Source organism: Artemia sp. Qi Xiang Cuo, chromosome 3 (genome assembly GCF_049724085.1).
Source record: "Artemia sp. Qi Xiang Cuo chromosome 3, ASM4972408v1, whole genome shotgun sequence".
NCBI lineage: Eukaryota > Metazoa > Arthropoda > Branchiopoda > Anostraca > Artemiidae > Artemia > Artemia sp. Qi Xiang Cuo.
In genome coordinates this window covers 89409733-89426424 of record NC_142796.1, presented here as the reverse complement: position 1 = coordinate 89426424, position 16692 = coordinate 89409733, and the positions used below count along the sequence as shown (strand labels likewise).

At 36.9% G+C, this 16692-nt stretch overlaps 1 protein-coding gene across 3 annotated transcripts in view; it reads right to left on the bottom strand.

Annotated features, from left to right (window-relative positions):
• Positions 1 to 16692, bottom strand: part of LOC148954724 (uncharacterized) — a 150592-nt gene that overhangs the window by 113617 nt on the left and 20283 nt on the right. The window contains exons 1-4 of one of the 3 annotated variants that reach the window (XM_089086713.1): positions 13168 to 13286; positions 9312 to 10187; positions 4208 to 4624; positions 381 to 1321 (exon numbers count right to left, since the gene is read on the bottom strand). In XM_089086713.1, the coding sequence (XP_088942839.1) occupies positions 381 to 1321; positions 4208 to 4624; positions 9312 to 10187 (2234 nt within the window). In that variant the 5' untranslated portion in view covers positions 13168 to 13286. Of the gene's footprint in view, positions 1 to 380; positions 1322 to 4207; positions 4625 to 9311; positions 10191 to 13167; positions 13287 to 16692 lie in introns of those variants that run through there. The other 2 variants (XM_089086711.1, XM_089086712.1) reach the window with 2 other exon arrangements.

Here is a 16692-nt window from a genome sequence, read left to right as displayed (position 1 = left end):
TGCAATCCTATGTCCTTCGGGGCGGGGGATTTAAATCCTGGTGTCGGCCAATCTTTCGGCTGAGGTGCGGGTCAGTATTGCGACTCTCCAAAATCAGCCGCTGTGAGTCTGGGGAGCTTACGGTTACACAAATTCTCATGACCATCAGAATCTCAGATGCCAGTGAGGCAGAAAACACCTAGTCCTGCTGCAAATACAAGTAAGCAATCGGCAAAAATAAACTACTTGTTTTGGGATGGGGGTTTTCGGGATCTTGCATCTTCAATCCCTGGAGTCATATTTGCTTATTTTTCCTATAATTTACATTTTATCGAGCCCACCCCAAAAAATCCTTATGCAAGCGCCCGGCAATCACTCTGGAAATTTAAAAGGATACTCACTTTTGGCACACAGCAGAATTTGCAGGTTCTGGACTGCTCATCTTCCGACCGCGTACCTTTCTCTGTCCTTGTTGTATTTTGTCTACATCTCCTGTAGGAGGCACTGAAACTTGTCGAGAAGCGACCTCATTCAAATCTAAACTGCCACGAACCACTTCAAGGGGATACATGGATGCTGATGTAACGGGGTAAAGTTGCACACCATCTCGATTGAAACACTGAGCCGATGATTGTTGCTGATAAAGGGTTTGAGGTGGCACCTCAGCTTGTCTGAAACTCTCTTGGTAGGATTCCATCCCATGACTTGAACCATAATTAGCATATTGTCCTCCACGCATCATATGTTGTTGTAACATATAGTCACGCAGCATAGCTTCATTTTGCAACATTTGCTGACTATCTTTTACAGGCGAGGTAACTCTCAGTTGACTGACTGAGTTATCGCTAACATTATAACCTTGAGGATGACCGTAAAACGGTTGCATATTAAACTGTTCTTGTTGAGTATCCATCTGATATGGACCTCCAGGGTTTCCATAAGGTAGTTGAACCGGGGTCATAGACTTCGGGAGATAATTATAGTTCGTATGTTGTTGATAATATTGATTGTCTATCGGATTTTGCTGCGACATTGTTTGAAATGGCGGTTGCTGAGGCGAGAGAACTCCAGGTGATATGAGCTGGCTTTGCTGCGACATTGCTGAAAATGAATCTTGATGCTGGGGCGAGAAAACACCTGGCTGTACCAGCTGACTTTGCTGCGGCAAAAATGGCTGTTGTTGTCGGGGTGAGAGGACACCGGGTGACAAGAGTTGCCTTGGCTGTACTATTCTTTGTTGCTCTCCAAAATAGACCTGATTTGGTGTTGGTGCATACCTGGGAGTTGGATTAGCCACCTGAACGGTTTGACCATTGGCATACATCTGCTGACTCATTATTGCCTAAAATACAGTGAAAGTCAAGATTAAGTCATTAACATTAGTATTTTATTTTGATTGATATGTGTCAAGGAAGCAGTTGAGTGATGAGTGTTAGGTTAGTTGTAGCAGGGTACAAGATATTGTTATATTTTGTTTTGTTTTTCTAAACCCCTTCTGAGGTTAATGTAAATTATCTTTTTTTTTATTTCGTGGATTTGTTTGATTATCCGTTCCCCATATCATGCCCTGAAATTTGGAGGAGATGTAGTTGTGTTAAGTTTATTTTTATTAATTAATACTAATAAATAAGAGACAAAAACAAGTAAAAAATATAAAATATTTTCAATAGGTAACCGTCAAGGCCGTTAGATGGACAAGCTTTGATTTTCTTGTCATATAGATATACTCAATACAAACTAGGGAAAGGGGTCAGAAAATGTTCAAGGGTACAGGAGGTCTGTTATCATAAACGTCTGATTTTCTGTCATTTTTGGTTTTGATGTGCCAATCCTCTGGCACAAAAGATCTCCATTTTTTTCTTTACTTAAGCGCTTGAGTGGAAAGAGTGGCCTTGAATACATTTTGTATGGGCTTGGCATTTAAAATTCGAACTTAATCCTTTTTTTAGTGGTAATAGTTGTTCTCGTGAATGTAGAAAATATGAAACAATAGATTACACTGCATTAAAACCTGAATAATTATAAAAAAGGTCAGAATAGCTTCCGGAAGACTCATTTTTAAAACGCAATATCCAAGCCATCAGAGGAGAGGGGGGAGTAAAAAAATTCAAGGATACATTTCTGTTGAGAAAAATATATATTTCCCCTAAAATAATCAGTTTACCCGTCTTAGGTGCCGATAGATAGTTTTAAACAAGGAGAACGGAAGAGACACAACTTTAAAAAAGAAAAAGAAATATATAAACAAAAAAATGGAAGCCGCTGTCAAGTAAAAAATCCCAACCAAAAGATATATCACATATACACCTTATAATCAAAGAAATAATACTGCTACTACTACTAACAACTTACCGCAGAACCAAGCCACCTGAGGCCAACACAGCTACGCACGCTCCTTATACATCCTATTCTATTCAAAGCTTCCCTCTTTAAATCCTCCCAGGAAGTTTCCATTTCCCTTGAATCTTGCTTTACGACATCCTTCCACCCCAACCGTGGACGGTCTGTTTTTCGTTTAGCCCTAGACGGTGGTCCAAAAAGGACAATCTTCGGCAATCTGTCCTCCATCATCCACAGAATGTGCCCTAGCCATCTCAACCTTTCTCTCGTCATAGCCCTAGAAGAAAGGATTGAACCACACTTTTCGTACAGCTGTTTCAAAAATGGCCCGTCAGCCGGGTACCCAAAACAATCCGTTGGCAATTTCTCTAGAAATTATCTAGCAAATCTGCATTCGCATTTCGGAGCGCCCATGCTTCAGAGCCATATTTGACCACTGTCTTCACTGTAGCTTCCAAAATTCTAATCTTCGTTCGCAAACATATCTTCCTATTCTTCCAGACTTTTTTCAACTGTGAAAAAACATCCCGAGTCTCGGCTATTCAACTTATAACATCTTCACTGCTCCCTCCATCTTTATTAATAATACTACCAATGTAAGTGAAGCTGTCCACCTGATCAATCTGTGCGTTACCCAACGTCACCTTTTCATCTTCACTTATTCCTAGCCTTAGCAACTTAGTCTCCTTAACATTAATTTTCAAATCTATTCCAGCACCCTGAACTCATAAAACCTCTAAGAATTCATTCATTTTCCTCACACTTTCATCTAGAATGCTTAAATCATCACCATGATCTAAGTCCGGGAAAAATTATCTTCTCCATTTTATTCCTTTTTCTCCCATTGCCTTCCCCGTGCTCCTTAAGACAAAGTCCATCAAAATGATCCATATAAACGGGGATAGCACACAACCCTGCTTAACTTCTTATTTAATACAAAATGAGCAGCTAACCTTATTTTCTACCTTAACCGCAGCAGTGTTATTCTCGTACATAACACTAATTACTTTAATGTCTTTGAATGGTATACCATACAAGGATACGACCTTCGCTAAAACTGTTCTACTAACAGAATCGAACTCTTGCCCATTATCTATAAAACTGAGGACCAGGGGTGTTTGATAACTCAAGCACTTCTCAATTACTAACCTATGAGCAAACATGATGTTTCTCATTAGGTGATAGCAGGTTTTGGTTTAAAAGTGAAACCACGTATAAAATGTCGACGTACGCTTCACAACAGATGGTTCGTAACGCCGTGATTTTCAATCGTGTCACAAAGTCCTACCTAAGACAAGTGATAGATTAGACAGCCAACACGTTCAAGCGACGTAGGGAAAACAAAAGCTACCGTAAAAGAAGCTTACGCTTGATTTTGACGATAGTATGAGCTCAAATCTAATAAAAACTGAAAAAAAATGCCTTCACTTTCAAAGAAAAGGTATAATGATGCTTAAAATAACAACGTTTTTAATTAGCAAATCTAACTTTGTGACTTACCATACCAAATCTCTCATAAATTCCTCACTAGATATCTTATCAATACTAATTCCCAGCCATTCTTTGCCGTAGCATACCATACAGCCTTAGGTCCTAGTCCCTATTCCTGACTCATGAATAACTACTATCGTAAAAAAAAAAGGTGGCAGAAGTCTAAAAGGCTATTACCTTCGTTAGGAAAAACTGGCCTTAAAACGGGTTTAACACTTTTTTCTTTCATTTTTTTAATAAGACTTCAGTAAATAGAGATTTAGCTAGCGCTAACTTAAGCCAATCAGATTTTCCTAATATTTTCTGATTGATTGAAAAGTTTATAAAGATAGAATCTCAAAGTTAATGGGGCCATTACAGACCCATAAATAAGTCCTTTGTTTTAAAAAAGACTTACCATTAGTTCCAATTCATACTGCTTTTCTTGAGAGTTGAGTGGCAACTGTTGAGCTTCGCCACTTGAGCCAAACGTTAAGGTTTTCCCGTCCCAAAACTCTTCGGTGGCAGTGGTACTATTACTTTCTGACGCTAAAACTTGACCCAACGTATAATTACCAGGAAAACCATTTAAGGACGTTGTTCGTGGAATAACATCAGGAACAGGTTGATATTTTCTTTCAATTGACAAATTTTGCAGGTTTTGCTCCAAGTTGTAGGCTGATGAAGGGCCTTGCTGTCGCGGCTTACTTGGGGAGCTGCAAGGATATGGCACAAGAGTAGAAGGAGATGGCGTTCGAGACGCCACTTGTCGACGCACAGATGGTGGTCTCGGAGAAAACTCTGACGGGGTAGCAATATTTTCTACATTTTCCTGCTAAAAGAAAGAATAAGGGCTATAAATAACAAAGATTCAAATTAAAAAAAGAGCTAAGCACAACTCAAGTGAGATGAATTTAACTACTCAGTCAAGAAACCAGCCTGCTATGCAAGGCTAAATCCAGGGGTGGGGTTATCGTGGTTGACCCCCCCCCCCCAAAAAAAAAAATAATAATAATCTGACTCGTAAAAACGTAACAAAACGCAAATAAACAAATTCCTAATGCATTTTCGGTGTTTGTTTTTTTGTAAAAAAAAAAAAATACTTTTTGTTCCTTACCATAAACAAAGGCTTCCTTTCAGGCATTTGAATTAAAAAACTGTTTTTATGAATCCGTTGTTTTTTGTTTTTTTTTGTTTTTTTTTCATTTGCTTGTTTTGTTTTCTTTTTTTTTACGTGCATATGTTAACACATGTATTATGGCATTGTATAGTCTAGTGTGGGCAAAAAAATAAATAATAATTAAGGCAAAATATCTTTGGTTTGAAGCCATGCCTATCTTACAATACAAATCATCATTATCACCTAAAGGCCGTATGTGACATTTTTGCTTCACTTCTTGGATAATTGCCAAAACCAAATGCTAAGCTGTTCTCAAAAGGGAAATTAGTAGGGACAAAAGATTAGAAGTGTCACTGAACATACTTTGTCCAGCTGATGCTCCCATTGAGAACAGCATAGCAGACGGCAGTGTTGGGCCATTACCCCCCAGATAAGAAAATAGCGTGTTTAGGCTTAATGGTTGTTTACGATTACAACACTTTTTTTTGTATTATCTACATAGATACATATCTATATATTATCTGATGTCTATTCAGGCAAAAATCTATAGAGTATACTCATAGAGTTCTATATCATAGAGTTCTATAGAGTTCTGATTAGTAAACAAAGAGAAGGGTATAGGGATCCTCAGGATTTTTCGAAGATTTTATTAGTATAACCAAAGAGGAAAAGAGAGTTTACATGTAAAAACATTCTGGCTCAAGAATTTTCCGTTCTTCTTATTGGCTTAAAATTTCATACAAAAGAACGAATCACATTTTGCATTCTGTTTACTGGGCAGAAATTCGACATAGCAATGACCGACAAAAATGGTGTTACTTGGCTTCTTTTTCTGACATATGGTTGAGGAATAATGTAATTGGTTTACAATAATACGTCTCGAAAATAAACCAATGGAATTACAGCAAACTTTTTAACACGGGATAGTAATCTCTATATTTCTCTTTGGTGGAGGTTATAGGGCTCCTTGTAATTGTTGATTTCTTGCCTTCCCTTTCTGACATAGCCTTTAGGAATATGCTCATGAAATAAGAATAATAAGAGGGGGAGGGGTATAACGATAATAGTGGGTCGCTGGCGGGTTCCTGTTACGATAGCTTTGTATTTATGTAGTTTTGTGATAAATTCAAACTATTTTGTTCGTTTTTATTCTTCCGTGAGTTTTTGAACTTGTTATTTGATTATTCAATGCGCATTATTTTCTGGAGGAGATGAGGGGGGGAGAGAAAATTTGGAAGAAAGTATTTATTTCTGCTAAGTTCAATTTTCTTATTCTTCAGCGAGTTTTTATTTTTATAGCCCCTGGCAATGCTCAGATCCAAGACTATTTTGTGGCGACTTTTCCTAATTATTAGATAGTAGATTACCCGTCGCGCGTTGCTGCGATCTAAAAAGAAACAAAATTCAAAGAAAATCCCCCCACAAAATACCCCCTTGCGAAACCCCCAAGGAAAATCCCCCTTTCAGCAACCCCCCTGAAGTAAAATTTCCCTCATGGAAGATTCTCCTCCAAGGAAAAATTCTCCCCTTTCCCCATTTATTGATAGCGATCGCATTTTTAAATTTAAAAATATTTGAAAGACTTAAAAATTTTTAAATTTAAAAATATTTGAAACATTCCCCCCTCAAAGACCATTCTCCTCCTGGAAATCTCCCCATAATTTTTATACTTAACATGATTTTTGTATTTAACATAGATTAGAAAACATGCATATTTTGGCTGAAACAAATTGGAAGGACAAATGATATATTTTGTCCTTTTGTGTTTTATTATATAAAAATTGTGCTTATTTGACGGAAACACAAAGAGTGAAAGTGGAACTTTATGATATTCTAATCTTCATGGAAAAACTCACAAGGATTTTTCTAGGGGGTAAGGGCAATAAGTTTCAAGGACGAGTCTTCACCCTCTATTTTGTATATAAAAAGTCAAAAATGTTAATGCCATACATGAGCTAAAATATCAATCTCAATTTTACTATTTCTTGGGAAGAAGGGCTTATTCATTTCACACAAACTTGTCAGGGGAAAAGTCTTTAAAGTCACAGTAATTACTCAAACACGCAATTTTCAACATTTATCTTGACATAAAATTACAAATCAACAATTAGACACATCAAAATATAAATTTCCTGCAATCTTTATGATGGATTTTTTTCACATGAGACCTCTGGTGGGGGGGGGGGTGCTTCGGCCATGTTGGAGCAGTAGTCAAATATACAAGATTTTAAAATTAATAAAGAATAAAACAAAGGCATAACTTGGCTGAAATAAATTAGAGGAAAAAAATATGTATTTATTTGACGGAAAAACAAACAAAATGGGTAAAAATCAGATGGCTATGAAAGCCCATTAGCCTTCCCGAACTGCTTTGAATAAGCAAGAAAAGCACGGAAAGACTCCTACATTAACTTTTCAAGGTTTGTCTTTAACATTGTCCAGTTGATTTCTGTCTATATTTTTTTGTTCTACTTCCTGCACTGAGAACAGGTGAGTGGAAGTCCCTGCTGCAATATCTGTATTTTCCTCCACTGGCTGTCATTTATCTCGCTATTCTTTGCTGTCCTATGTTTTCTCGATTGGTCATGCTTTGCCAGTTTGTTCTCAGGAATATAAAAGCCTTATTGTTTATATTATTGAATCCTTATATATATATATATATATATATATATATATATATATATATATATATATATATATATATATATATATATATATATATATATATATATATATATATATATATATATATATATATATATGTATATTCACGTATTAATTTTTATTGTTTTATTTTGCTTCAAAGCTTAACAAGCTGAAATTCGTTCCATTACGGATGGGACATTCTTGGCGTATTCATTTATCAGAATAATATACAAATCTTTTTTGTTAGTTTTAAGGGTTCTTTGGGGTTGCCACGTTTTTTTTATTATTTTTTTTTACAAGAACGTAACTTTGCTGTCCAAGCCGCGTGCAATAGAGAAAATGTGTGTTTATTCAATAAGTAATTTTAATTTATTGCAACTAAATGCAAAAAAGATAAATGTCTGAAAAAATTTTGTTACTTTTAAGGGTTCTTTGGGGTTGCAATATTTTTTTTTTTTTAACAAGAAGTTAATATTACTGTTGAAACTGCGTTTAACACACCATTATAATTGTGCTTATTCAGTAAGTCATTGTAATTAATTTCAATTAACTGTAATTAGCTATGAATTCTGAAAGCGGGGTTATATATTGCTGCGAGTGAATTAGTGTAATAAAATTATAAAATTATTAAAATTAATTAATATAATTAATAAATTAATTATAAAATTATAAAATTATTAAAGTACCAAGCGGAACTAATTAGTTAAATTTGACGACGCTTTAGTCCATGAAAATTCAAACGTTATCAATCAATAGATTCCTAAAGGCAACGACACTTTCAAAGGAAAGCTTCACTTTCTTGGTGCCATGTGTTTCTAGATTTACTTACTAACCCCCCCCCCTCCACCCCCATAATTATTTTTGGCGCCTGCTACTACCATAGACTGCATATGGTGATCTTTTCATTAAAATCTTATTTTTGAGATCCTGTTTTTCCCAATTTTTAAGATATACATGGCCGTGTAATTTTCCACTTAACCAACTCAAACAATCATATTTTGTTTTCACTGTCCTTGGTAATTTAAATTAATTTAATTGGTAATTTAAAGTCCTTAAAATATACGTAGTTGTATAAGTTTCTACTTAACCAATTCTGACAATCAGATTTTATTTCCACTGTCCTTAGCAATTAAAAGTAATTTAATTATTAATAATTAGTAATTTAAAGTTCTTAAAATACATGTAGTTGTATAAGTTTCCACTAAACCAATTCTGACAATCAGATTTCATTGCCAATGTCCTTGGTAATTTAACAAAAATTTAATTTTGATATTCAATTTCTAACTATCCTGGTAAAAGCCCAAGGGACTTTAGGACGTTATTTCATTACCAGAGGCATAGTTAATCGTCCTTTAGAATATTTTGAAGAAAAAAAATACATTGAAGCCGTATTGCTCTTTACCTTTAGGGATGTTGTGCTGCCTATGACAGGAAGCCCTTGGTATATTCATTTATTACAAAAATTGAAGTCTTTTTCTTAGTTTTAAGGGTTCTTTGGGGTTACAGCATTTTTCTTTAAACAAGAATTTAATTTGCTGTCCAAACCATGTTCAACAGAGAACAATAATTGCAGTTAACCAATAGGTCATTGTAATTAATTAATATAATGGCTTAAATTAACGTAATTAATAACTTTAATGAATTACTTTAATAATTATTAACGTAAATAAATTAACTTTACTGAATACAAAGATCAATGCTGATTGGTGATTGGGTGATGCAAGGGTGTTATTGAATATGGATGAAAAAAAAATACCTGCTTAATTTTCCCGCCATTCCTTGAAGGTTGTAAAGGAGGCCTACCTCCTCCAAGGATTTGTGTAGGTGACAGTTCATCTTCCTCTTTTGTCTCCTGTCTACTTATTCTCCTTGAGCTATATCTGTGTACATTTTTCACCTCTTTCAACGGTTCTAAGTCCACTTTAGGCAATGGACTTTTATGTCCCATAAATTGTACAACACTTTCAATTGCTGATTGTTTTCCATCATCTGAATGACCTCGTCTAAAATCTGGTGTGCCAGTTCGTGATCCAGGCCGACTGAGAATCGTTTGAGGCTCAGGTGTATTTATCCGACTATTTCTACTAGAAGGCCTATTTAAAGATCGGGTATATATAGCTGGTTCAGGGCTTTTTATGGATGAAGATCGTTTGGGTTGCCAATGCTGTCTTGAGCCTCCATCTTTGAAAGCTTTTTCTTTGGTATGGGATTCTCCTCTCATTTTTACTGCATCAGTAGAAACGGGTCGTGTCACATTTTTTCTATCTCTGTTATAATCATTAACTTTCTGTTGATATTTAGGTGCATAATCACCAGCATTTCTAGGACTTCTTGAATCCCAACTTGGCCCTTTCTTATAATCAAGTTTTCCAGTTGACACACTTTTCGGTACATTCTTCAACCTTTCACTTTCTTTCACAGCAACTGAGGTACTTTCAACTTTTTGTTCTACATTAGGAGTTTCGAGTCTTTGTCGAGGAATATATCGTTGAATTTCTGGACGTTTTTGCTTTTGCATTTGGACGTTATTGGACATTATTTTATCTATTTCCATCTTATGCCCAGTGGCAACGACTTGTTCCTCTTTAAGTAATACTTTGCGATTATGCTCTAATTGATCCTCTAATTCCATCTACTGAAAGAAAAAAAAAATCAAATCAATCCACAGTTTGGTGCCATAAGTCAAATTGCAGGAGAAATCAAACAGGGGCGCCAATTTGCCCCGTACCCCACTGCTAGATTTTGTAAAATACATTTTTGGCATTTTTGTTGAAAGGATTGGAAAAAAAACATGAAAATTCCCTCCTTTAATTTGAAGTGTTTGCCCCCCCCCCCAAATTTTCTTAAATTGGCACCGCTTGAATCAAGAGATAAGGAAATATCCCATCTTACTTCAGGGTATGTTCCTAGAACAAGAAAAGCGAAACTACACCAGAAAACTTACAATTAATATTTGTAAAAACTTGTTCAGATATTACATAATCAGGGTATTTCAATCATCAAATACCCATAGAAAAATGCTCACAAAAAATCACATTCCATTAGAAAAATGATATTCCACTTTTCATAGACTGTATACGTGTTCAAAGATAAATGTACCGCCACATGCCAGTATAGGATTTAAGACTGGAAGGATATATAAAAAGCTTATTGGTATTTCTAAGCCAATGAAGGGAAAAATTGTTCTTTTGTACCATGAACTGTCTGAAACTGGCACTTTGTTTCCGGCACAATTTTTCTTATTACTTAAAAGGGCACTATAACGTTAAACTTCTATTCAAATGAGCTCTCTCTTAATATCGCAGGAGGAGAGGAGTCTTGTGATCTAAAAAAAAGAAGTAATTGCATATACAGGTGCTTTCATTGTTTTAGTATAGCCTACCCTTTCAAAATTTCTCTAGGTGAAGCTGTTTGGGCCCATCATGGCAAGAAAAGGACCGGGATGACTTGCACTGTTGCATTTTAATTTGAAGGTTATTTCTGAAACCTGTTATTTCCAAGTTGATTACAAAATAAAAATTGGATTAAAAAGAAATATGGTAGTCAGTCTATGCTCTCTTGAAACCAGATAGTATAATAACACGGATTTATGATGTATCGTTTGTCCGTATTCGTTATGGTGTACCTTTATGAAGTATCCTTTGTCCGTGAGGACAAGGGTTCGAGTACTGGTGTAGCTGGTTATTAGGTTTAGATCGGGGGTAAGCGGCGTGACTTCGTAAGCTCAACCAGAGTCGACCCAGCTCTAAATGGGTGCTTGGAGAAATCTGGGGAAGGTAAACAGGAAGGGTTTGTGAAAGCACAGGATGGCTGGGCACCAGCTCCCCCCCATTACACTTCTTGGCTGAAGTGCAATGAGATGGAGATCAGCTCCGCCGGTTGGGACTGCAAAGTCCAGGGCCGTATTCTCCGACAGAATCTCAATGCTGATGTACGCCGCCGCTGCTGTATCAAGCCTACCTCCACGATTGTCAAACAGAGAAGCCTATGTTGGCTTCACCATATCCTGAGATGACCCAATGACCGCATCCTCAAGCAAGTGCTTCTAGCTGCTCCTTTCCAGATTGACGCAGGTGTCTCAGTGATCATCTGAAGAATTGGTGGGCAACTGTCAAAACGACCTTGACACCATTAGTGGATTTCGAAAGTTTGGCAGAGAATGGGAGAGCTGCTGGCTCTGCTTTGCTGAAAAGCTAGTATAAGATCGCGACAAATGCGAGCCAGCCATTGGAGACTTCTAGATGCCGCGTGAGGCGTCAATGTCTTTCATTACTAAGACACCAGAAGAAAAAGAAAATGAAAACTCAAAAAAATACTGAAGAATTATGAGCACGACTGCCAAGTTGTCGGGTTGTCTAAAACATGATAACACTCAAAATTTCGGTTTCGTATCTTGAACACTAATCATGGACATATATAAAAGAGGACAAGAAAAACATGCTCTTCTAAATATTCTGGCCTTTCTGAAAAACTAAGAAGCTGTTAAGAATCACAGTTCAGAAAACATCTTGAATACGCAAAATAGTATATAGCAGTCACCCTGCTTTTTTTTCTGCTTTAATTATCATACTAGGCATCTTTAAAAGAAATAACTATAGGCTAGTTAACCAGATGTGGGTCTCTTTCATTACTTTCTTTTCCAGTGTTCGAGAATTTTCTCTTCTTTTTGTGTATGTATCAATTTGTTTAAACAAGGTTTTTTCTTCTTATTTCGTTCCATTGCCCTTATGCCCTTGTGACAAACTGCAGAGATGACGTGTTGTGATTTAGTTTACCTACCTCCAAAAAATTCTCTGAAAGTTTCACCCTCAAATCTTAGGCATAGTTATACTAGTAGTCACAGCAGTAGTATAAGTACTTAACTTAACACAATTAGCCATTGCTAGGAAATTGTCAATATGTCCTTTCGATAACCTGTATATTCATATACTTCTTGAAATTTTCATCTCAATGATCTTAGCCTTACAACTAGTTACAATAGAAGTAGCAGTTGGAGCAATAATAATCGTAGTAGTAGAACTAGTAAATACAGCAGTGGTAGTAGTATAAGTAGTGCTGTGGACATATTGCCTTTCAGTCAATCGATATTCCCCCTTACGCATTCTCTGAGACTTCCAACTTAATACACAAATCGACTCTTAAAATACACTATTTTTACAGTCTAAATGCACATTGTGTCTTTTGTTAGTTCAAATTTATCATCAATATTCTCTCAAATTTTACCTTTGTAAACTTGGCCTTAATAGTACTAGCATCACAGTAGTCGCGGGGGTAGCAGGAAAAGTAGTTGCAGTGTTAGTATTGTATTAATTAATAGTAGTAGTAAAAGCTGTAGCAGCAGTAATAACAGCAGTAGCAGCATGTACATCTTGCCTTTTGGTCAGTCAAACATCCCTTTCATGATGCCCTGGAATTTCACCTTGACACTGTAACCCATTCCAAAAATATTGCTGATTTGCCCTTTTGGCCCCCTTTTATGAATTTTTCACCTTAATACTCTAAGCCTTACTAGTCATTGCAATTGAAGTAGTAGTTGGAGTAGTTTAGTAGCAGCAGTAGTATTAGTAAAAGTAGCAGTGGTAATAGTGTTAGTAATGACTTGCATATATCACCTTTTTGTCAATTGATCTTCTCCCTTAAGTATTCTCTGAAAGCCCCAACTTAATACCAAAATCCATTCTTGAGACACGCCCTTTTGACAATCTGCATGCACATAGTGAGTTTTCACTATAAAAATTCTGTCAAATTTTCACTTTCATATGCGCAGCCTTAATCGTACTAGTATCATCAAACAGTTCGTGGTAACGAACTGTAAGTAAGGAGCGACCCGGCTCAATGGTAATCGAAACTCTATAGAACGGAATTTTTATACCAATAGATACATCAAAAGAATCAAATTTCAATGCTGATTTCAAATATATAAGCTTCATCAAGTTACGCGCCTGAGAAAATTTGGCTGATTTTAGAAAAAGGAGGAAAGACCCCCTAAAAGTTATAGAACCTTAATGAAAATCACACCATCATATTCAACGTATCAGAGAACCCTACTGTAGAGTTTTCAAGCACCTATAAACATAAATGTGGAATTTTGTATTTTTTGCCAAAAGAAAGATCACGGATGCGTGTTTATTTGTTTGTTTGTTGTTTTTTTTACCCAGGGGTGATCGTATCGACCCTGTGGTCCTAGAATATCGTGGGAGGGCTCATTGGAACGGAAATTAAAAGTTCTAGTGCCTTTTTTGAGTGACCAAAAAATTTAAGGGCAACTAGGCCCCCTTCCACACTCATTTTTTCCCAAAAGTCACCCAATCAAAATTTTGAGATAGCCATTTTGTTCAGCATAGTCGAAAATATGATAAAAATGTCTTTTAGGATGACTTAATCCCTCGAAGTCCCCGGGGGGAGGGCTGAAAGTTATGAACTTTACTCAATGTTGACATATAGTATTGGTTATTGGGAAGTATACAGACGTTTTCAGGGGGGACTTTTTCTGGTAGGTGGGGGGGGGTGGATCGGGGGTTATATGGGAGGATCGTTCCATGAAGAAAGTTTTCATGGAGTAAGGGACATTGCTGTGACGAGGGCGCCGGATTTCCCAGCATTATTAAAGAAAAAGATCAGAAATTAAATTAAAAAAAACAAGTTTTTCAACTGATTTCAACTGATCAACTGATTGTGATTAAGGGGTCATTTTTAAAGAATTGGAAAAAAATTCGAACTTTAGCTTAAAGAGCAAGGTATTGACTAGGGGGCGAACCCCATAATATACGTGTTAAAAATTTATGAACATAGAAGTGTCATCCTCAAAGACATAAATTCCGAACATTTCAACTTCGTAGAACAAAACAGCCATCTCAAAATTTTGAACGGATATGTTTGGGGAAAAGATGGGCACGGGGGAGGGGGCAATTTGCCCCTTAAACACTTTTGACTATTAAAAAACGCCCTATTCCTCTCAATTTCTAATTGAATGAGCCCTTTTTGAAGTTTCTCTGACAACTCCTTCCATACAGATTACCCTGGTCTAAAACCAGAAAAAAAAGTAAAATTAATGATACATTGTACCAACATTGGCGGCCTGTCCGAAAGAGGTACCTCCCAGCTGCACTGGTCCATTGCGCCAAGGAACTCTGTGTACCCCTTGTGGCAATTTATAAGCGGTGCTTAGTTGAAGGTACCTTACCCAACTGCTTTAAAAAAACGTTTATAGTGCCAATCTCAAAGGTAGCTAACGCGACTGAAGTTAAAGACCTTCGCCCAATACTAAGGACCTCTGTATTTTCGAAAATTTTCGAGCAATTCATCTTTAACTGGCTATACGAGGATCCCAGACAGTTCGGCTCCCAGCCCAAATGCAGCACCATACACTATCTAGTCACCCTACTGGATGAAATTCTTTGTCACCTAGAGTGCCCAGACTCCTTCGTGGACCTTTTGATTGCCGATATGGTGAAGGCATTTGATTATCTGCACCACCCACTTGTTGTCAGCAGAGCCAACAACATGGGAGCAAGACAATTCACTGTAAGGCTATTTGCTAGCTTCCTGGGTGACAGACTTCAGTGTGTTCAACTCTTCCTTGCTATCTTTTTCGAGTTCCTCAGGATTGCCTGTAGTGCCCACAGGGTAAAAACCTTGGCCTGAATGCTTTCGTTAAAGCAGTCAATGATCTACTAAAGAAAAAGCCAAACAAGCCCAAGCTTTCTGATGACCTCTCCTTGCCTCTCTTGCGTCAATTAGCCACAGCCAAAGACGAGCTTAAGCTAGCCTTTGATGAACTGACAATGGAGGCTAAGGAGGCTAGGATGGAAATCAGCAAGGAAAAGTGTTGTCATGAGAATGAACTTCCTCAAGAAACACATAGGCAACATTGAAACAGAAGTTGAGCTCAAATCAGTGGACTCCAAAATTCTTGGAATTATTATTGACAAAAACCGGAAGTGGGATTCCCAAGTTAACAAGATTGTAAGCAAAGTAGCAGGACAACTAAGATCGTTTGCGAACCTGAAACGCTTTGGTTTTACCACCCTGGCCTTTAAAAACATCCTAAAAACATAAGTCTCATCCGCTCTGGAATACGGTTGTCAAGTCTGGCATTGGTGCTTAACAAAACAACAGAACAAGCAAAATAGAGAAGATGCAGAAACGGTCTTGCCGCATCATCCTCCGCCAAGCCAACGGTTCATACGCGGAGAGTCTCCAAACCAAAGGTTCGGTCTCAAAACTCTTTTCCGACGCAGACACGAAGCAGTCATGAGGTTCGGCCGCCCATGCCTTCTTTCACAACGGCATAGAAGTATCTTACCGGATTTCTTAGAGCCAAGAATTGACGGTACTGCGACAAGGAGCAAAGCTGCTGTTAAAGATGTCCTGAAACAACCACCACCGAATTCAAGTCCGCGCTACTTATCTTCATTTGTACCATATTTTGTCAAATCATTTAATAATTGTGCATAGTTAATTGCTTTTAGTGCTTTAATTCGATGTTGTAATGTTGACAATGTCACTTCTATTTTTATACTATTATGGCGCAGCAAATAAATTGATTGATTGATTGTTCTTTACTCAGGCGGCGCTTTTGCACATTTTTGGGTGGAAAAGTTTAAGAGAGGTATGAAGTAAAACCTATTCTTAATGCCCTATTTTAACAAAAAACTCTTGTCAACTTCTTCAGTGTCTCACCTAATTTAGACAAAGATCTTTTTGTGAGGTTTATTATGTACAAACAAAAATTAACTTAAAAAAAAAACAATTTTCTTCTGATGGAAGCAAAGATAGAAGTTGGAACTTACAACAAAAAAAATTATTGCTGCATAATTTACGCAAGATATATCTGCAAAATTGATCCAAATAGACTGACCTGTAATATCTCCCTATATTTATAGAATTTGGGTGAACTAGTGTTTATTGGTTTATATCAAATTGGTTTTATTTGACACTGTGAGCCAACTGTTGGCAGCTGCAGGTAACAGTCTTGGACACCTGCTCTTCTGAAGGAAACACCATGATAAAAAAAAGGCAGTACCCTTTGATGCCCCATTTTTCCAAACATAATATTTGCTACTTTGAAAGTGCACCCTCCCTCTCTTATTGGTTCCAGATATAGCCCTTAACAATATATTTCTCTTGCTTTTCAT